Genomic DNA, 21,913 nt, shown 5'->3' with positions numbered 1-21,913 from the left:
CAAACTTGTAAAAATTCTCCCTCAAAATGACTAGGGATTCTGTGTAGGTTAGTCCTAGAAGTTCTGAAAAATTAGTAATTTCTGATGAGTTAAAAGTTAGGCCTCTGGTGTCACTACTCTGTGTTCTGTGGTGCTGGATGTACTTCTGTGTAGATTTCATGTTTGACATACCTTGAGGCACCAAGATCTGTACTCTGGAATCAGTGTCTCAGTACTCCAAGCCCTCCCCTACGTCTGTGCCCTCGACAGGTCAGATTGCCATTCTTCACAGGGCTCCACCGTCATCAGGACTGCATACAGGAATACAGAACAAATAAAGGATCGCAAGAATAACTTATTATTTAAGATGTAAATATGTGTGAACTTAAACGATGCACAAGATGGAGAGGTCTTTATAAAAATAGTCAACATACATAATCCTGTCCTGACTCCTCCTGCAGAGCAGCTTTCTGTGTCATGATCAGTCTCTTTTATAGGCCAACCCCTTCTCGATCAGGTCTGATTATTTTGATGGTCTGGCCCCTAGTACTATTCAGTTATTCAGGAAAAATATTGAGCATAAAATAGGTCTTGACTTTGTATTGGAATAGTTATCGTGGAAAGACTTTGTATGTGAAGACACATCAGAGTACAGGTACTTCTTTTTAGTTTAGCCTTATTGAATTAAGGTAGGCACTTCCATGCCACACCCTCTTCCCTGTGTCTGCCACAGACACAGGAATGGTGATGCAATATTGCGTGGCAATTACAGTATGCAGTGAAGAATATAGTTTTTGCAAAATCACATTGAGGAAAGAAACACAGCCCCCAAATTGTCACACTCGTTAGGATTTGCTGTTAACATTTACAGAGGGTTTTGTTGTTTGTTTCTTTTTTGTTGTTTTACTAATAGAGTGTAATTGTATACAGTCCCCATCTATGATATCTTGTAGAACAGACTTAAGTGCTTCCTGCTTTAGATACTTCTGAATGGTAGTATATGTTACAGCATGAAAAATAACTTGTTTTTTTTTTCTGGTGCTGTTACTAATTCGGTTTGTAGCTGACCCTCCTCTATGCCAGCCTTATATTTTATTGCAACATGCTATGTCTGGAACTTTTAAAGAGGTAACTGTCTACCTGTGTTCATAAAAATTACTGGGCTGAATTATTGGAAGATGGTCCTGATGCAGCCCAGTTCAGTGGGCTCTGTGCACAGTGAAAGGAAATTAGATATTACAAAAAAAAAAAATTAAAAACTGTTTTTCATGTTTTTTATTGTTTGCATAGAGTTGTCTGTATTTTCATATGTGTTTTTTCTTTATTTTGTTAGATTCTGTAGCTTCTGCCATTTTTATTTTGAAACCTGTACTTCTGCTTTATCTCTCTTAGCTTTCCTGTGCTCAAACTGTGGCAGGCTACAGAAGGGCACTCTCAGTTTGGGAGAAAGCTAGTGTGGGACTACTGCTGTTTTGAGTTCATACTATAGTTTATCGTGCTATTGGTTCCACATGTGGGCATGCTAGAGCTTCAGGTGTCCTGTGTCAAGGAAGGCTCTGGCTTCAGGTACAGTGCAAGAGTGTGCAGTATCCAGCTTTGAGGGATATTTCTCTATCACCATCTTCACACCTCTGTAGTAGGTGGGATTCGGCATTGTCAGCAAGATAAAGTTATTTGCTTGTTTTTAAACCTCAAAATACAGTGAAGTCCAATTTGGAAGCGGTCCATGATCTTTTTAATGCAAGTTTTTGGCTTTGATTTGCATTTAAAGAATGATTCTTTTTCTCTGTATTTTTGTTTAACTGTATATAATGGAAAAGGTTGTTTCACTAGCTACTTTGGGGCTTAACTTTCTTTTATTGCAATAGATTACCTAATATCAATAATTTTTGCTATTGTTGCTTATACCAGTTTAGTTAATGTATTGCTGCATATTCTTTTTCTAGCGGTGGCATTTGATAAATTGTTTTTAGTGTAGCTTGAATTTTCAGGAGTTTCCTTTATAGTTCCCCTAGCTTTTGCTTTCTGTCCTGCTTCCTCTCCTACCAAGCTCAAAAGATGGGGGAGGTAAACATCCTATTTTGCGTTATAATTTTTTGATGGCCTAAATTTACAAAGAAACTTGTTTTCTTATTTAATGCTACGTATAATTATAAGACGTGTAAAAGCTCGGATGTTCTCTGATTATATAGTACAGAGTGAGCGGTCCAAACTCAGGTTTTTGCTATTGATGAGACATTTTTAGTTTTCATTCTAGAATGAAATTTGAGGTTTTATCAGTTAGTCATTTTTTCTCTGAACTTTGTTCTTCAGCTTGTCTTTCTTTGCAAGACTGGAGTATCATAGCAGTGTACTCTCCGGTATTCCATGCTAACTTGGATCTTGATTCTCTAGAATATGGAAAATTCTGGTTGGCTAGAGCATGGGTTATTCACTTTTTAAATTGAAGTTCTTTGTTGCTTTTAAAAAGGAGTACTGTAGTCATGGTAGTAGTTGCTTGCTGCTGTGATTTTTATGTGGTTGTTGTATGTCTTCTGTAGGACACTGTTCCTTCTTAATTTTACATCATAAAGTTGTTGGAAAGAAAATCTTTGATAGCTGGGAAAAAAACCACCCCCTAGGTTGATGTTTAATATTCTGGCATAGATAGGTAGGAGAAATAGTTAATATGATAGTTACGAGGCAGAAGTCAAACAGCACTAGCCAGGGCATTAGTATTGGATTAGAAACAGGTCACTATAATTTGGTGCTGTAATAATACTGATTTTGTTTACATAGTGCTGTTTGTATCTGTTTGCCGCATGGTATGTGTTGAATTTGGAGAAGATCTGGATTGCCCACTAACAGTGACTCAATGGTGATCATACTGTGTCCAAGAGAACGTATATGATAGCATCAAAAACACTGAGCGTTAAGGTCTGGTGGTTCACTGCAGAGGTAGCCATGAAGAGGATGACTGATTCCATGATTATATAAATCCATTGGGATTTCCTTTCCTGATGATTGCAAAGAGGGGTTGGTAGGGAGTGTCTTGAGGTGCAAGAAAAAAGCTACCTGCAATTTCAGGCAGGCCGGATCAGTAAAGTTAGTGGAAGTTGTTGTAATTTTGTATGAAAAGGAGATGAACTGCACAAATCACATTTTGGAAAAGGAAATCATTGTGAGACTTGGCTCAATTTTGTAGACTTTTTTTGGTCTTGTTTTATGATACTCTGTTACATTGGATTGCTCTGGCTTTTGGTTATTATGCAGGAAAAGAGAAGTCCTGGGGTGTCTGAAATAAGAAATAGTATATAGCTAAGGGCACTAAAGAAAACAGTGTCTTGAAAGGGTTGAAAAAATTCATAATTCATGAATCAAAAACAGAGTGTATAGAGACTAAATTGTGTTATGTAGTTGATTAACAATTTATGTCATGAACTGTCTTCTGAAAGTTTTGAAGTAGGCCAGTAGGTACAGAGGCTGGTACACGCAGGGATGTACGTTTCCATGTCCCATGTTGTCAGATTTGCAGGAGCAGGCATGCATTGGGTATTAACTGCGTCAGGCCCCTGCGGTCTAGCATCTCCCAAGAGCAGAGAGGTATATTGATAGACTTCAAAATGGAAAAACCTTGGGCCCTAAAATGTCGTTTAAAATTTAAATAGAAATTAAAAATATTAATTTAAAAAAAAATTCACAAGCTTTTCTGAGACACTTTTGCATAGTACGCTTAATGTTATATGTGTGTGTTTGAAGCGTGGTTTTGATGGTGGTGAGGGCAACATACGATATTTTCGCTAGAGCTTGCTAAAACCTTTTTCCCTGCTGTTTTGCTGTACATTAACAATTATGAGTACAAGAGGGGACAGAGGAAAGGTAGATTCCTTGGAAAAGTATTTTTAGAAATAGTAGGTACGTGTAGTTGAAAAGCTGGCTTTTCCATAGTGCTATAGATGTCCTCAGCAGTTTAAGACTTTTCATAATTGAGTAGCTATGGTACAAATATATGGTATCTTAAGAATTTTTAATATAAAATTAACCTAATGCTACTTTAAAAATGGTGAGAAAGGTCCCTACTTAAAATGCACTGGTACCCCTTTTTAATTGAAACAAAGTGTGCTTTTTAATTACCTTCATTCTCAAGATAGTATTCACTTGGGACTTCTGTGTTAGTAACGCTTGCAGTTTTTTGGGCATGGTATGATGTATTTTATGTATACTCGTACATGTGTGCACACCCCCCCTTTCTTCTTTCTAAATATACAGACTGCTTTTTTCTGTCGCATTCATGAAACTTTCCTTCTGCTGCCAAAATAATATTGGTGACTGTTTAATATTTTCAAGTTATACATAATATTTTACAAAATATTTATTGTTTGTAGTATTTTACAGAAATTATCAATATTGAATTCTACAAGTATCTGCTGATACTGGCTAATCTTTCTGTATCTCCTTTTAAGTTCTTATTCACACCTGTTTAATGAGTATTTTCAACAGTTCATTTAGCTTTTGGGTTTTGACATTGTTTGGCTTATATCGCATCTTGAAAAAAGTAACCTGTCAGTGTTTTTCACAACTTCAAACACTGTCATGAAATGTTCTCGTTTCCAGTGCTCAAACAGAGTATTGTTTTTAAAAAGGTCTCATTTTCAAATACGATTTGAAGATACGTATTACTCGTATTATTAGTTTGAAGATCCTGGATCACTTTGTTGATGGCTGTAATGCATTAAGAATGCATTTTGAATGGAAGTCTCGGAAATTCAATTAATTCTGAAATGTAATTGCAAAAAGATCTGCATCATATATAGACATTTGTGATAAGGTGGTTTTTTCTGTCCTTGCATCACTCTTCAGCTTTATATAGTGAGATTTTTTTCCCTTTCCAGCCATTAAGATGACTATACAGAAGTTTTGTGGTTTTTTTTTTTTCTGAAACTAATACTCAGTTACCCTCTCAAAAGCAAATTAAAATGTTAAACCGAAGTCTAAGCTGTTTGATATGAGTGAAGATTTTGGGGAAGCGGATGGCGTTAACTTGAATTTATCAAAGGTGCTCTGTATTTCAGTGAAACACAGGAGATGCGATTTCTGGAATGGCGTCTGAAGCTGACGCCTTTGCAAGATGAGAAGCTGAAAGGGTGTCAGTCTGTTCCTGTGTACTGTTGTTAATTCCGTGGCATGTGAGGTACATCATCTTTCTGAACTGCTCTTGAAACTGCTTTCCTCACGTCTGCATCTCAGCTGAGCTTTTTAAACAGTGAATCAATTGCGTCTTTCCATTCTCACTAATTCTTTTTACCCATCTGGGGTTTCAAAGGCTTCCTCTCTTTGGGCATTGTGCGTTGTATCGCAGCCTAGCAAAGGACGTATGGCATTAGCTAACCTGTGGGAGGGCTGGTGGTTTTGTTTAGGGACAGCTGCTTTGCTGCAGGAGAGGAAGCCGAGGGCACGTGTCACGCACTTGAGAACATGCCCTTCATTTCTCAAAAGTAATTTCTGTGCTGGTTTTCTTCAGCTTTTCTGTTTTGCCTGGAAACTTTGTTGACTCTTAACCGGTGGGGATGTTGTATGTTGAACATTTAGGGGCGAAGCTGAAGTGTACCTTGGACCGAGTGGGTAGCTTTTGTTAATAGTAATTGGGCGTTATTTGCATGTGTTGTTGTGCTGATAACCAGCTTCCACAGACTGCCTTGAACAGGACTTCAGTTTCAGGTAGTACGAAAGAATTTTTAAAGATAATTTTCTTTACTCAGATACTGTAGCCTTACTTTTTATGCGACCAAACGAATTCATTGTAGTGTGTTCTTCTGTTGCCTCCACTGAAACTTGTACTTCCATCATCTTATCGCCATTACATATGTGTTCCATAATGCCTAAGCTCTTCTGAGCCCAGTGTGTGCATCATGCAAGCGTGTTGACTTGGTTTCCAACTCCTTTATCCTTAAACTGTTCTACATTTTTTATAGTCCGTGTGGATAGTCAAATATGCCACGTTGTTCAAAATCTGTTGGTCTTTTCTTCTGCTTGAGATTATTATGCTTTTGCTTGATTGAATACTCTTCATACAAATGGAAGAAAGTCCCGTTGAATGGGTACTTTATAGATCCACAGTGGAAAATGCTAATTTGAGCAGTCTTCTTGGAATAGCGGGAACAGGAAGTGAAATTCATGTATTAGAAGAGTTTTGAATGGAATCTGTAGCTTTTAAAAACGATTATTTAGGGAAGATGGTCAGACCGGTCAGTCTGTAAGCATCAGTTGTGACAGCGTGAGGCAGCACTGTTGTTGTTCCGCGGGACTTCGCGGTGACAGGCGAGGGAGCTGGGTGCAGCCTGCGGGGAGCGGGGCCGAGGAGGCGTTGGGCGGCCGGGACGCGCTCAGCGGGGTGGCCGCGCCGGGGGAGAGGCGCTGGCGGTCGGCGGGGGTGGGCTCGGCCGGGGCCGGGGCCGGGGCCGGGGCCGCCCCTCGGGTGCGGGTGTGGGCCGGGGGCCGCCCGAGCGGCGGGGCGGGGCGGGGCGTGCGGCGGGCCGGCGGCGGGGCCCAGCGCGGGGCGGCGGCGGGGCTCGGACGGGCCGCGCCGCCTCAGCCGCTGGCCGGCAGCCGGGCGGGGGGCGGCGCCGGCGGGGAGAAGTTTGGGGAACCATTTTGGGGCGCCGGGCCGGAGCGCGGGTGTAGCGGATGCGGGGGTGTGCGCGGCCGTAGATGGGGGGGCCGGGCCCGCAGCGGTAAGGACAAGGCGCGGAGCGGCGCCGCTGCCCCCGGCCCGTCTCCTCCGTGCGGAAGCGCCATGAGCGCCTTCGCTGCCCATGACGGGGAGATCTGCCGCCGGCGGCCTGCACGCGTGGAAGGGAGCCCTGTGTGCGTGCTTGCCGGGAAGTAGAACCGGCAAGGGGAAAGGTAGTGACTTCGCAGTTGCGTTATGTGCAGTATTTTAAGCTGGTTTTGTGGGGACTGTGATATGCTGCCCCTCGGGAGATCTCTGTAGCGTGTGTATTCCACCCTTCCCCAGAACGGCGTTGAGAGTTTTATCAACAGGTCGGTGTGTTCTGATGTCATCGAGGACAGAGTTCTTGGTCTAGAACTAGGGAATCTTAACATATAGGTTTTTTTACCTTTTCACTCTTTCTGTTGGTTAAACTTTTTCAAATTTGTTTGATCTTATGAATAATATGCGTTGTAGCAAATAATACTTTTGAAGATGACACCTAGTGTACCTTAGTTTGTCACTGTTGCTTAGAGAGTTATTCCCAGGGTGTGCAAACAAACATAATGTAATAACAAATACTGCATATAGGGGTTTTGACCCGTAGTAAAGTTTTTGTAACTGAAAATATCTTTAAACTTTATTTCCGGTTCTGTAGTTGGTTTTACTTGGTTTGTAATTGTATGTTTTTGATGGTTTGGTGGGTTAAAAGTATTACACTGATAACATTTTTACTTGTGATTAACTTGTAGTTTTTAAGATAGCTATAAAAAATGAACTTCTTTGCCTTTTCCGTCATGATGTATTATTCATCTGTGTGTTAACACGAGTGATGAAAATGTAGGCTTTGGGCAGGTTTAGGCTTGGTAAATTACAGTTTATAGCTTTATCCAGTTTCTTCCTTGCCTGCTAATCTCAGTGGTCTGGTTCACAGATTCTGGCTCGTTTTCATTCCCCACTTATTTGGCTGGTCCTCGGTTGTGGAAGGTGTGTGTGAAGGCTAGTCACGTACAGCCACGGTGCTAAGACAGCACTGTACAGGGCTGTACAGTTCTTTTCTCTAGTATTTCCAGCTTAGAAAGATTAAGTGGGAAGTACATCTGTGCATAAGGTCTTTTGCAAAGCGTGTAGGTTGCTTAATTTAACTGTTGAATGGGCTCTGAGAGGTGTAATTAAAGAAACCAGAGCTCACCCAGCTCGTCAGACTGCCTAGGGAACTGGTCTAACGCAGTGGTTTTCACCAGTGTTATCTGTGGGTTACTGAGGATCCCTGGATCAGGATGTATAGGTTCAGGTAAGATGAAGCACACATGAACTTTTCTGAAATGTGTGTGTTTACAATATTTGAAGGGAAACACTTTTAGAATTTTACATATGAATACACATGTGATTTCTAAGCTCTTTGCAAGTGAACAGCATGGTCAGAATTCATTCTCCCATCTACAATTGCCTGCTGTGTATAATTTGTTCTAGAGCGTAGAACTGCGGTGTGCCATCGTGAGCCTCCCACCTACGATTGTTGGGGAAAAATAGCAGCAGTGCTCAGTCGTCAGAGAGGCCTTCCCGTTTGAGTCTCCTCGCAACAAGCTGGTGTGGCATCACTTCCCCAGAACATGTATTTGATCTATCACAGATTATCTTTAACTTTTAATCTAAGTTGGAATGCCTTACAGTAGGGAAATAAGGCCAAAAGATACAAACATTCCTGTCATATCTCTACAGTATCAGTAAGTCCCAGCATTGGAAACCGCTGTATGGGTGTTTTTCTCCCAAAGACGGGAACTGGGTATTTCTAGTCCAGCAAGCCTGAGATGAAGGAAGAGACTTGGCAGGGGTGAGATGATGCTGTTACTGGGCATGTGCGACTCAATAACATCAGCGACTGAACACTGACTCTTTGACAGCCATGTTTTTCTAGCTCTGGATTGGGGAGAGGTACTTCTGTAGAATTTGAAGCTGCCTCTCTATGATTACTTTTTGAACGTCAAGGGATAAGTTATTTTGCATGTTGGAATCTCTTAGTTCCTTCACTTTGTGCCCTGAACAGTGCATGTCTTGCAAAAGCATGCGCAGTATGCCGCTTTGGGGTATCTAGTCCAAGTATGAGTAAGTTTGTGGGTGAAATGATGCTAAATATGGGAAGCTTGCCTATTGCCTAATATTCCCATGTCAAATAGCAAGGAGATTAAAGATGAGGTTTGTTGTGAGAGCTTTCTACATATGTGATGTACAGAGAAGCACTTAAGGTGGCTGAGGATCTTCCCGTGTAACGGAAGCCAGTTTTGGATAGAATTTTACCTAACTTGCCTTAACCTACAAAAGTAAGGTTTATTTTTTCAAAATTGAGTGTTTAATTTTTCTGGTAGTACTAGTGATTCCTTTTGCACAAGAAGGAGGAGAGTTAGGGGGCGCAGGACAAAGTGTAGCATCCATAATGTGTTCAGGAACATGGTACTTCTACTGCATCTGTTGAATGCTCGAGCGAGCTGTTTGGTCAGGCAGCTGTTAACTTTTGTTTGGGGACATTTGAAAGAATAGAATGTCAGTGTAAACTCCACTGAATGTAAAACTTCATCAACAGTGCCTTTTCAAGTTACTGGAAGTGTTTGAGTACGTATATGTCAAAATTAATTCTCAAATTTAATCTTTTGAATTTCTTGTCTGATTTGGGAAATTCAGTAAAATAATGGCTTTGGTCTTCTTTTCTGGTATCTTCACAAAGGGTTTAGTTTAGGATGCTGAAGCAACGGATGCGCTTTTCAAGCTATGGGCCTTAGTAACAGAGTAATGAAAATGGAGGGTCACTGGCCTGGCCTGGGAAAAAACAGTGTAATCTCCTTAGCTATGTTTTTCCTTGCTACTGTTTTTCATTTTTTAAAAAAAAATTATACAGTAAACATGATTACTGAGGTGGTCATATCTGGAAGTTCATTTTTTCATTAAAAATGGCTAGTTTCTTATCTCGCTAAATACACAGCGACTTAAAATTCAGCCTTAGAATTGTTCCATAGTGCTCCTAGTTGTTACATGCAAGTGAGCTGGGTGAAGTATTTCATAAATGCAATATTAAAAAACCCCAAACCAACAGCAAACTTTTTGAAGATTTCGGTTACGTTTTTAGCATGTCTTTACTCATCTCCTTTGCAGCTTCCAATAGGTAAATTCCACTTCAGCATACTTAGCAGAACTTCCTCACATGTCATACAAGTGTCTGTGTTGTATGCAGCGCAACTGATGTTCTACACGTAACGTATCCACAGTTTGCACTGCACGGGGCTTTTGCTTTCATTTGTATCTATTTGTTTTTGAAGCTTCTTTGTAAATCAAGAAATACTGTATGCAGAGGAAAATAAAATGTGGTTCGATATTCATTCTCTTTTCTCTCTTGTGTTACAGAAATGAGCCGTCAGACTGCTACAGCATTACCTACAGGTACTTCAAAGTGTACGCCATCGCAGAGGGTGCCAGCACTGACTGGCACTACAGCTTCCAATAATGACTTGGCTAGTCTCTTTGAGTGTCCTGTCTGTTTTGACTATGTGCTGCCACCAATTCTTCAGTGTCAGAGTGGCCATCTTGTTTGTAGCAACTGTCGCCCCAAACTTACGTGCTGTCCAACTTGCCGAGGCCCGCTGGGCTCCATCCGTAACCTGGCTATGGAGAAAGTTGCCAATTCCGTACTATTCCCATGTAAATATGCCTCTTCCGGATGCGAGATAACTTTGCCACACACCGAAAAAGCAGACCATGAGGAGCTGTGCGAGTTTAGGCCTTACTCCTGTCCATGTCCCGGTGCTTCATGTAAATGGCAAGGTTCTCTGGATGCTGTAATGCCACATCTGATGCATCAACACAAGTCAATTACAACCCTTCAGGGAGAAGATATAGTGTTCCTTGCTACAGACATTAATCTTCCTGGTGCTGTTGACTGGGTCATGATGCAGTCTTGTTTTGGCTTTCATTTCATGTTAGTATTGGAGAAACAGGAAAAATATGATGGTCACCAGCAGTTCTTTGCGATTGTACAGCTGATAGGAACGCGCAAGCAAGCAGAAAACTTTGCTTATCGACTTGAGTTAAATGGTCATAGGCGGCGATTGACTTGGGAAGCGACTCCTCGGTCTATTCATGAGGGAATTGCAACAGCCATTATGAATAGTGACTGTCTAGTCTTTGACACCAGCATCGCACAGCTCTTTGCAGAAAATGGCAATTTAGGCATCAACGTAACTATATCCATGTGTTGAAATGGCAATCAAACCTCTTCAGGCCAGTGTTTAAATCCGTTGCATTTAATTTAGCAGAAACTAGGGTAACCATCTTTGACTGTCAGACAAATTATTTGGTAGACGGAGGGTAGACATATATGAAGGTAAATAAAAGGAGAGGCTGTTAAATTACAGGAAGCAGTTGCATGTAGTAACACTAATATATTTAAAATAAGTCAACAGTAAACCACTGAAAATATATATACACCCAAAATGGGCATCTTTTGTATTAAGAATTGATTCTACAGGAAATGTTGTAAAATAATTCTAAAAACTTGTTTGTAGATTGATTGTACTGTTGAAAAGGATACTGTTTCGTGTTTTCGTTTGTGTTTTTTTCCTCCCCCCTTTGACTGACAAGCCATGTTGAGCGGTCTGGTCTCTGGCCGCTGCTTCCCTGCCGCCCCCTGCCCCCCCCCCCCTCCCTTTGTAAGTCACTACATAGTATTGCTGCTGTTTGTGTATATTTTTTGTGTATTTGCTAATTTTTATTAACTTCTAGTTTTTCATTAAATAAATATGACTTTCTTTTCTGTAATTCAGGTTTTTCTCTTTTTTTTTTTATCTTTTTAAAATTAATTACAGGTGTCATCTTTTGATATGCATAATTGCTATGGTAAAACTTATATTTCTGTATGTTTGGTAAATTTTGTCTCTTTCCAGTAGTCAATCCATTGGTGATACTGTTCTTAATTGAGCTATTTTGTGAATGTATTGAACCGGAAAGGAGTAATTCTGTTCAAAGATGTATCAGGAAAGAAAGCTCCTTTAAAAACAGGTCTAGATGTTGTTGTACTTTGAGTTACCTTCTAACAAAAATGAACAATTATTAAGAATTTTCCGAATTAAAAAGAAATAATAATTCACGTTTCAAATTTAGAGATGCTTAGAAACTTGATTGCATCCTTGTATTTGTTGGTTTTGCAGTACAAAGAAGGTATTGTCTTACACAGTATTTGTAATTATAAAAACAGACCATTTGTTTAAAAAAAAAAAAAAAAAAAGGCAGTCAGAATGACATGTTTTCAGTCTTTTTATATTTGTCATTAAAAGAATACCTGGCAAATTAAAAAAAAACAACTTTTGCTTTTTGCTTTAGCTCAAAGTTTGACACATTGATACTCTTGCTGTTTCTTCACGTCTTTTGGTTGTTACTAAAGTAACTGTCTCGAACCGATTTTTGTATATCATTTTACTGACACGATACACGTTACGATGCAAAAGATCTCTTACAGGTATGACTCACCAGCCGTAAAGGCTTTTGAAGGCTATTGGGCTTTATGCAGACTGCCTGTATGTGAAAAATTTAACCATGAATATGTATGGTACTTGTGTTACAAAACACAGACGTAGAGACACAAAAAACGTAAGGTAAAAAGCTGTTTCATCTCAAGCTATTTGAAAGAGACCTTTGTCAAACCTAGTGGTAGCGGGCCGCCGTTTGGGGAGGTAGCCTGGCTCGTAGCTGCTTCTGTAACACAATAAAATATGGTTTATTTACTGTGCACTGTCTTAACTTCCTTATCGGAGGTTGATGTATTAAGACAACTCTTGTTCGTATTATTTTGATGCACGATGAGGTAAGTAGTTCTACAGGTAAGGAATATCGAGTCCATCAGGTTGGATTAATGAAGTACTACAGAAATAGTTCGCTTCACGTAGTGAAAGTATAAAGTTTCACTTACTTCTTAAAATTTGGTGTCTAGGCTGTTCAAACTGTGCACAGATTCCATTTAAAAGATGTACTGGTACCTTGTGACAGTAGATAAACGCTTCAAAAAATCCTGCAATATCTAGTGTCTTTTCCTTATGAATATACAGCTAACTGTTTGCAGTCTTCTCAATTCAGTAATGATTCTCACCCGATGAAGCTTGTCTACCTTTACCTCAGGTTTGTCTTCTGGTCTATTGAAAGAAACTTGGCTAAATACCTCAGATATTTTTAGAGGAATCCACTGACTCACCATCTCAGTCGCCATTAGCTGGCTTGGACTGACATTTGCCTGCCGAGGTTATCTGATTTTCAGCTCCAGTTTTGTTAAGGAAATGTAGCCAAGAACCTGAGAAAACCCCACGCAGGCCGATACCTGTGATTACAGAGTCGCAGGGCTGCGTAAGCGCACACCTCGCGTAAGGCTGTTCTCTGCTGCTGCTTCTACTTGGAACGGTTCAACTTGTGTCCCCAAGAGAACCGTGAACTTTAAAAGCTTGTTGGGCTTATCTGCAGTGATTTTATTTAGGCTAGAATGGGCTGAAGAGCAAGACTATCCTTTTGAAGGGGACTTTAAAAATTGCATTTGCAATGAGCTGTAGAAGCTAACTGGTATGGTCAGACCGTTTTTTATGTTTTACAGAGACAAATGCTGTAGCATAACTAACATATGCTGACCGACTGTAATGCAAACTAGTATTACTCCCTTTGGCGTTTACAAAAAAAATACCTGTGTGAAACATTTGCTGTCCATCATCAGGTGGAGCGAGTAACCAAATGATACTTAGGCCCAGATCCTCAAAAGTATTAGAAGCTGAATTCAGTGGATCTCCTCTAAAGAGTCTGAGGATCTGGTAAGTCAACTACACTCTGTTATACATGACAACAGAAAACGTACTAGAAATCTGTACAGTTTACTAACTTATCTAAAATAAATGGTGTATTAAAGCCTGGCATTGTCTTAACATTAGCTGTTTATTTTAGAAAGTACTATTTTACTTTGCTGTATTGGGAAAGAGTATTCACATTGGTCTTTAATAGATGAAATGCAGATCTTGCATTTGTCCACTAGCGCTACCTCCATTGTTGTGGTTTTTTTTGTTGACCTTTAAAAAAAGAAGAAAAAAGCTTTAAAAGGAAAATGCCTGACAAATGTGGATGTTAATATTTGGGTTCTGTTCTGACATTTCTTGCTAGTTCTTGTTTGCAGTAGTGTTTTAAAATTCAAGCAGGTGAACTGTTTTGTATCACTGCCTATACTGCTGTATTTCCAGTATCTTTTCGAAGCGTCTATGATTAAAGCATGACTTGCGCTAGTGGTATAGTGATTATCTGCAGCAATTTATAGCTTGGATAGAGTAAAGGAGCTACCACTGCTTTCTTTTTATCTATGATAAGCTTACTTATGGTATATTCTGAGGGACGCCTTTCATATCAAGTCCGTTTAACTGTCGGTTGCAAAGCAGAGTAATCCCTAGTGTATTGAAATTACTTTAAAAGTTCTTTGCTGTTCTAGCTCACTGCTGCCCAGTGTTGTTATTCTTGCAGCCTTCAGTGAAAGCAAAAGAAAAGACACTGAAGTGTGTCTGCCTATAGCTATCTGGTATAATGGGTAATGCGTCAGTTTTGTTTTAAAAATCTCAACAAAGTAGCATGACCAAGTCAGCTCTGCAAGCAGGAACATGAAAAGCTGTAAGTAAACGCCTATTAGTATCTTCAGAGGTGCATTAAAGCCCTCACCTTTCAGAAAGAGTCCGTGTGGACAAGGCCTGCGAGTTGGAGTGGTGTGGCAAAGTCATTGCTTAACTTTTCTTGAGAGCAACTCCCTGTTCTTCTGTAGTGAAATCACTGTGGAACCTTTTTTTTTTTTTATTTTTAACAGTACTTACCATCTTTCAAAAAAATGCGTTTTTTTTGTATGTGTATAAACAGACTGCCCTGGAATTCCATGCACGTTTGTTTTCTCACTAGTGCAAAGTAGTGCAGGATTGTTATTTGGTCTGCATTAAGTTTGGTAAAGAATTCCCCCCTCCCCCCCCCCCCCGTTTTTGATTAAAGGCAACGCAGCACATTAGTTATCTTACCTTTCTGGTGTTTTACAGATTGTCTAGTTCCTTTGTGGGTTTTGTGTGCAAGTATTTTGTAAGGCAGAAAGTATTCTCAGATGCTCTGTTTATTGCCTCTTGCCCTTGTAACTTAGCTAGTGAATGACTAAGAGTGGAATTCTTAAAATAGTGAAACAAGAGGGGGTTTTATTTTCATCCTTTTATTAGATGAAGAAATCTTTTGTAAATCAGGTGCAGAAATACCCACTGGATTTATTACTATCAGTGCTATTATGTTCCAAGTAAATCAGCTTTCTATCTATGGAAATGAAAGCAACTATTACTTTTGATTTATAGTCTTCTTCTATAGCAGGCTTTTGTCACTGATACAGTTTGCATTTCATAAGCGCACTTGGGTTTGTTTCAAAATTAATAAGGAAGAAGAGAATGTAACATACTGTGTTTTCTCTTGTGGTTGACCCTAGTATAAAACAATGGAAAGTTCACGGATCTTACATAAGTTTAAATTTCTATCTAATAGAAATTTAAATTAATATTCAAGGGAAGATAAGGGACAAAACAATCAACTGAGATGGGATACTGGCAGACTTTCTTAAACCTTAAATTTTTTGCAGTACCTAATGCAACTTAATGATCCAGTATTTTGTTGGCATCGTTTAAATGCATTTAATTTTTATAGGCTAAACTCTGAACATAAGCATCCCAGACTCAAGATGGTTTGTGTCCGGTAAGAATGAAGGATGCGTACTTTGTCCTTTCAAAATGTTACCAGGCTTTTTCATAAAGTCTTCAAGTTGCTGTAAGTACAACTGTGCATACGCGATCTTTAGTGCATTACTCCCTTCCTATGCAAGAATTAGTACGTGTCAGTTCTTCTCAAGTTGCTTCCTGTATGTAGGTTTGAAAAATGACGTCTGCATTGACCTTGCTGCAAACTAGCAGCGAGTGCTGAAAGGACCTACTAACTTAATTTAGATCGTATTGCTTCTGTTCAGATCCCTTAAGCATATTTTTTAGATTTCAAAAACCGTATTTTTCCTGTGATGCTACTGCTCCTTAGTATATTGAGTATTATTTCCTAAATAAGTAAACTCTTGCGCTAAATCAGTTTGCTTTTCGGTAACAACCCCATCTATGAGACTTGCTGTGTTTGCTGCAATTTGTATTCTCTGAATATAGGTCACAGAATTGCGTATTATTCCCTGTTTGTGGGTGTGTCCTCTTTAAAGATGTAATCAGCTGCTGACATTTACATACATATATGCCAGATAAACTAAGGAATTGTTTCTCAACAGCTTCAGCTTTCTCATGCTTGAATCCATCAGGAAATGAGTATTTTTTTCAAGATTCTTTGCCAATAGTAGTAAAAAGCAGCAAATGCCCATAAAATGGGGTTTCAGGGTGTTAACTGCTGAAGTAATATATTTATTTTGATTGCTTTTACACCCACGTTGAAACAATCGGTTTAGCTCATAGTTGTACTTGATACGTGTATAGCTGATAGTTACTGATCTCTCTTAAATTTGACATGGACATCACCTTGGCCTGTCTGCTCACAGTTTACTATTCAAACGCTCAACTCTGGGTTTAACTGCAAATCCTCCATCAAAAGCTGCATTAAGAACTTCATCCAGACAGCTTGCCATAACAAATGTCAAATCTTGCCGTACGTTCACTGCAATTTCTTCCAGATCTTTTTCGTTTCGTTGAGGAATGATAATTCTCTTCAGTCCAGCTCGGTGTGCCGCCAGGACTTTGTCTTTAATTCCCCCAACCTAATAAGGAGAAGAAATAGATGTAAGAAATCCATCACGCTGATCTAATAAAGTAATTATTGTGACAAATCAGATCAGGAGTTAAATTTTAATGAAAGGTTCTCCCTCCCCCAATCATTTAGGAAAGCAATTAAAAATGCAGCAGTTTTAGCTCATTATATACCTAATGAGGGAAATATGTTAATATGTTCCAGTACCTTTTCTGTAACGGTTATAACATGAGGAAAAAATTAAAACATTAATTTATAATGTTTTATTGCAGGTACAAGGGTATCAATAGTGGAAAAGTCATTACTTTTCAGGATTTTTTTCTTAAGAAAGATGGCCTCGACTCCATTTTTTCATACGCCAGACTGAAATCCTGCACCTACATTACAGCAGATTTTCACGGTAACGGCAGCATTATGTTTTGGGGGAGTGGTACAACAGAAACGGGAGCTGTACAACAGAAAAAGCACAGAAAAGCAAACCTGCACTCCAAACCGCCAAAGGGGGCTTTGTGCTAGAAAAACAGGCACCCCTTCAATAGCCACCTGCTTTGGAGCTTGCAATGAGATGTCAAGGGGGGGTTTAAATCAGTTTTTCTTTGTCACAGCTGTAGCTTCTTCCCCTTGAACTCTTTTCTAATACTGTTTAAAGACCATCTCACAGAAGAAACTTGTAATTTTGCGATGCTGTAGAGGAAAGGAAAGCCTTGTATTATAGCACAGAGGGCAAAACTTGGGCTGCTGTGGTAGTGAACTGCGAGTCCTCACAGTGATCGCTGTCTGGACAGTGCTGCGTAGCACACGGCTTGCTTTCAGGCAGCAGATGCCCTTAATGGCGTACTCACGTGAATGAAGTTACTAATAACAGTAGGGGTGGACACCATTCAGAAGGCGGCCAACCTGCTTTAGTATTTACAGGTACTGAAGCTTTGCACCCACCTTGAACAACAGGCAAAATTTGGTCACTGGTGCAAAAGACAACTTACTTGGAAAGCTAAGCAAACTCGCACCAGATCACAGTTAATGCAGCGTTTATTTTTTCACTAGAGCCCTCAACAACGGGCAATCTTGTCGGTCTGCCACCAGAATGCTATTCCAGAGGGCCTTCTAGTCTGCTACCTTATTCTGTTATCTTCTGCTGCACGAAACAACATATTATTTTTCAGCTTCATCCTTCCTTTGTCCAACGTTTGGCATGAGATGATAAAACTCGCATGCCTGCTTAATCACTTATGCCAGGCTCCGTTTTGACACCTAAAACTAAAACTGTATTTGTTTGAAAACTTCCCTTTGCCCTCATGCTTTGAAGAAGCTTCATGGGAACACCATTCAGCTGAACTATATACAAGCAACAATGTTTATGAAGAATCTAAAAACACATGTATAGAGATGGCTTCAAGAGTCACCTAATGCAATTACAGTCAGAGCTTTAAGAAACACCTTTTCAAAGAAACTGGAGCTATTTCTGTAATAATAGTTTTGAGGAAGCACGTTCAGAAATTGCAATCGGTTTTTGGAACCATCTTGAATTTTAAGATATCTAGGTTTCCTTTCTAACTAGACATTTTAATGTGCTTTCCCTGCAACCAGTGTTTCCCTGCTAGCGTTCTTATTAAATGCAAAGCAGAGGAGCGGTAGAGCACTACAGCAGGCTGGTGTCCACCAGCCTCTTACAACTGCAGCAGAAGAGACTGGCTCGCTGCTGAGGAATGATCCAGCAAGACTGTGCTTTTGTAAACGGCTATAAACAGATTTTATATCCAGAATATGGCGAATTAATACAACTTAGCTCTTTTCTCAAATGATGCTTACTGGAAGAACAAGGCCTCTTAGTGTAATTTCTCCTGTCATGGCTACATCTGAACACACCAGCCGCCCACTGAAGAGTGAAGCAAGACAGGTTACTATGGTAACACCAGCAGATGGTCCATCTTTTGTGACAGCTCCAGCTGGGAAGTGCAGATGGATGTCAGTGTTGTCAAGGAGATCAAAACTTCCAGAAGCTTAAGGGAAAAAAAGAATGGTTTGAATGTGAAAAATCTAAACCCATTTTGTTCCTGGTCTTTATTCTAAAAGCCCACCAGAGAACTGAAAATCTTTGCGCTATTTTTTAACAGTAGGCTGAAAAACCAACACTGTGTTGCAGAGGCCCTAGAAAAACAAAGAAAACGCAACACACTTTCCTACGTCCAGGTTCCTAGGCAAAACCATAACAAGTTAACCAGTAAGCTCCCCGTTTGCATGTGTTGGGAAATTCAGAGTAGGGATTAATGTAGAAACCAAGTAATTTTTAGGGTTTTTTTAATGTCCCAAACCATAAATGTCACTTTTCAAAGAGCATACCACAAAACTCAGCACTCCACAGAAACCCAGTATTAACCAGTATTATAAACTAAATCTCCCATTTACATCTTTTCACTTTACTTAACCTGTAGGACATGACAGTGTAAAACAAGGGATTAAACATGTATGCAGTTAATGCCAGCAGCATTTCATACGTTGATTCAATTGAGGGTTTTTAACCTATCTATCTAAACTTCCATAAATAATGACAGATACCAGACAATTATTTGACTATTCAGTAGATGATTAAACTAGAAAGCACATTTCCAGAACTCTGGGGAGGTTCAACAAAAAGCAAAATTTTCTTGGCTGAAGTCCTATTGGACTGCAGTTCAACGGCTGCCTTAAAAACCCAACTAATTCTCAAAATATTAAAACTTAGACTACCAGATGTACATTTAACAGAAACTGTGTCTTAATGCTAGAGGAAAACTACAGACTTGTGTAGCTGTATCCACATCCCAAAAGTACTGCTGGAAAGCTTGAATGTAAAAATGAGGAAGAGGCAGTGTCTGCCATGACTAAGGAGCACCACCCTGGCGCAGAGGCTGGCCACGGCCTTCCTGGCTGCTGCAGGGAGGGACTGGCCAGGGCAGGAGAATCTGCAGTGACAACTGGGGTTCTGCCTGCAGTGACCTGTTTGCCAGGCCACCACTATCTCAGCCTGGCAGGGACCAGGAAAAGAACTACAAAAAGGAACTCTAGTGCTGACGTCATTGTCAGCATAGCACTGATTGATTGCTGGAAAGCCCTTTCTCTTAAGGCAACACTTATTACATTTCCACAATGAGCGTGAGTAACTTTCCACTGTTACTCAGCAATGTTACAATCTGCTGAATTATTGAAAAATATCAAGTTTTAGAACATTTAATTTCCACACAATATTAATGCTTCCTTTCTGTGCATGCCGGCACCAAGAGGCCAATGGACGCATACAATCTCTATGATGCAATACAGCGATGCATTCTTTGTCATTTTTTCCCCAACCTACCGTTGGTTAGCTGGTATCTCTTTGCATTGCTGCGCAACCAGCTAATTGCAAGATGCGCCGACTCCTTCATAACATCTCCGAGCTGACCAGTCAAAGTAAGCTGACCTTCTCCATCCATGCGACTAGCTTCTACGAACATGATCTCTCCCCCTAAGGGGGTCCAAGCCAGGCCTATGGCTACTCCTGGCTGACTTAAGCGTTCAGACACCTGAAGGAAAAGAACACAGGAAACAGTTTAGGAAATAGTTGTAGTGACACTATCACAAAAGCAATTTGATAATTGCCTTCAAAACATCTGTACCCACTAAAACACAAAAGTTAAGACCAAGTGTCTCTTTTTTTTTTTTCTTTCAAATGCAGCCATAATTCTGCATTATGTGTAAACGTTGATTACAGAAGAGGAGCTGTATGTGGCTGCTTAGCTTAAGGCAATGGCAAACATCTGGGTATTTCATTCTTGAAACCTTCCCCATCCCCAAAAGCTCAATGAGAATCTTTCTCTTCACTTCAAAGGACTTCAGGTATTTAGTCAATCCTGACTGAATGCTTGTATGACTTAATCCATCTGCTAGAGGTGTATTTGCCCTGACTTGGTTTCTTGTATGAAAAAGCCAGTTTTGCTCCTGAGTGTTACCTAAAAGCCTTTTAAAGGCGGTTTCATTGCTTGAACTAAAGTCTGCCTGTGCCCCGTTACTGATGAGAGGAATGGAGGTCTCTGAACCCCAGTCTCCTGTGTTAAAAGAAGGAAAGAGAGGCAGGATGGTTTCCATGAAAGTTCCAGGTTTTGACCCCCTCCCCCCCGGGCTTTGTCTGAGAGATTCTTTTAGAATATACAGAAAGTTCTTTTGTTTTTCTGAGCTTCAAGAAACCCTGATGAGAGATCATACAGCTAATCAGCACATTCTGAACTACTAAGTTATGTATTTATTACAAGGCAGAAAATAAAACGGATTAATTTTTACTGTGTCAGGCAGTGACTACAGCAAAAGACAAATACTCCTTTGTAAAATAAAGCGATAGGCCCCTTTTAAAATAATTACTGAAATGCAGAATTCAAAGTTAATTCGATTCATTCCTGAAGGGGATGAATTCTTCATTAAACTCTAAATTTAGAGAATTTAAAGAAATGTTTCATTTCTTGGATAGAAAACAAGTCAAAGGAGCCTCACAACAGAACCATAGTAAAAGAATTCAAATTCTGAAATCTGCATTTCTAGCTACATTAAAATTTCTCAAACTATTTTTGTCACTTCTAAGCACATTTAACATTCCATTTTACTACTTGCAAATCCAGACCAACATACCGGTTTTTTTCTTCTAGCACCAACTCATTCTGCTCTGCGCAACTCGCCATAATTTTAATGCTTTCATTTTGCTTCCTTCTAAGAGTTAGCAGTGAAGTAAACCAATCAGACTTTGTACAGACACTGAAAAGGCAAAGCTCTGTATACACAAAGTTGACTTGCTTTTAACCATCAGCCCAGCCGCAAGACTGGACACATCTGTACAGCTGTGCACCTTAGGTCTGGGGCAGAAACACTTGTACAGCCCTGCTGTGAGCTGGCTGTATTAGGAACACTTCCACTTGTGAGCTCCAAAGATCGTAAGTTATTACGTAATCTAGTCCCTTACTAAAATGCCCTCTGAAAGTCCACGAGAAATGCTGCTGCAAGTCCCCAAGTAGTACACGGGCCTAAAGCTCTGGAAGTCAAACAGCAGCAGTGGATTACCTAAGCAGAACAATATAGCCTTCCATGGGATTACCAGAACAAGAACTCTCCTTCTAAATAGGAGCCAAACATTAACATTTCAGTATTAGGCTGAAATCCATCCCCATCAAAAAAGAATCAAAATCAAGACCATAAAATTATTAATGCTCAGTTTTCTCTTTCCTCTTTCACAAATAGAAAACAACTCCCTTTATGCAGTAAGAGTGAACAACTATTCACTCTACAGCTGGTACCTCTGGTTACTGGCCAAAAAGAGATGCACATTTAAAAATAAAAAGAGCTCATTTACAAACATACAAGTTGTGCTACTTGTAGCTGTAGGCAACTCAGATATATGACAGGAACAATTTGCTCATGCACGAGAATTGGTGAAGC

General features: G+C 39.9%; 2 protein-coding genes across 4 annotated transcripts in view; one reads left to right on the top strand and one right to left on the bottom strand.

The window, feature by feature from the left end:
- SIAH1 (siah E3 ubiquitin protein ligase 1) overlaps positions 1–12,514 on the top strand; it is a 73,797-nt gene extending 61,283 nt beyond the window's left edge. For all 3 annotated transcript variants that reach the window (XM_082489580.1, XM_082489579.1, XM_082489578.1), the window contains one exon: positions 10,064–12,514. In XM_082489580.1, the coding sequence (XP_082345706.1) occupies positions 10,066–10,914 (849 nt within the window). In that variant the 5' untranslated portion in view covers positions 10,064–10,065 and the 3' untranslated portion in view covers positions 10,915–12,514. The remainder of the gene's footprint in view (positions 1–10,063) is intronic.
- Positions 12,515–14,897: 2,383 nt separating this feature from the next.
- The window catches only part of LONP2 (lon peptidase 2, peroxisomal), a 45,848-nt gene continuing 38,832 nt past the window's right edge, over positions 14,898–21,913 (bottom strand). Inside the window, exons 13-15 of the mRNA XM_082489545.1 lie at positions 19,809–20,016; positions 18,287–18,477; positions 14,898–16,487 (exon numbers count right to left, since the gene is read on the bottom strand). Coding sequence (XP_082345671.1) covers positions 16,266–16,487; positions 18,287–18,477; positions 19,809–20,016 — 621 coding nt within the window. The 3' untranslated portion in view covers positions 14,898–16,265. The remainder of the gene's footprint in view (positions 16,488–18,286; positions 18,478–19,808; positions 20,017–21,913) is intronic.

This window comes from Vanellus vanellus (assembly GCF_965231255.1).
Source record: "Vanellus vanellus genome assembly, chromosome: 12".
NCBI lineage: Eukaryota > Metazoa > Chordata > Aves > Charadriiformes > Charadriidae > Vanellus > Vanellus vanellus.
This window is presented reverse-complemented; position numbering and strand designations above follow the sequence as displayed.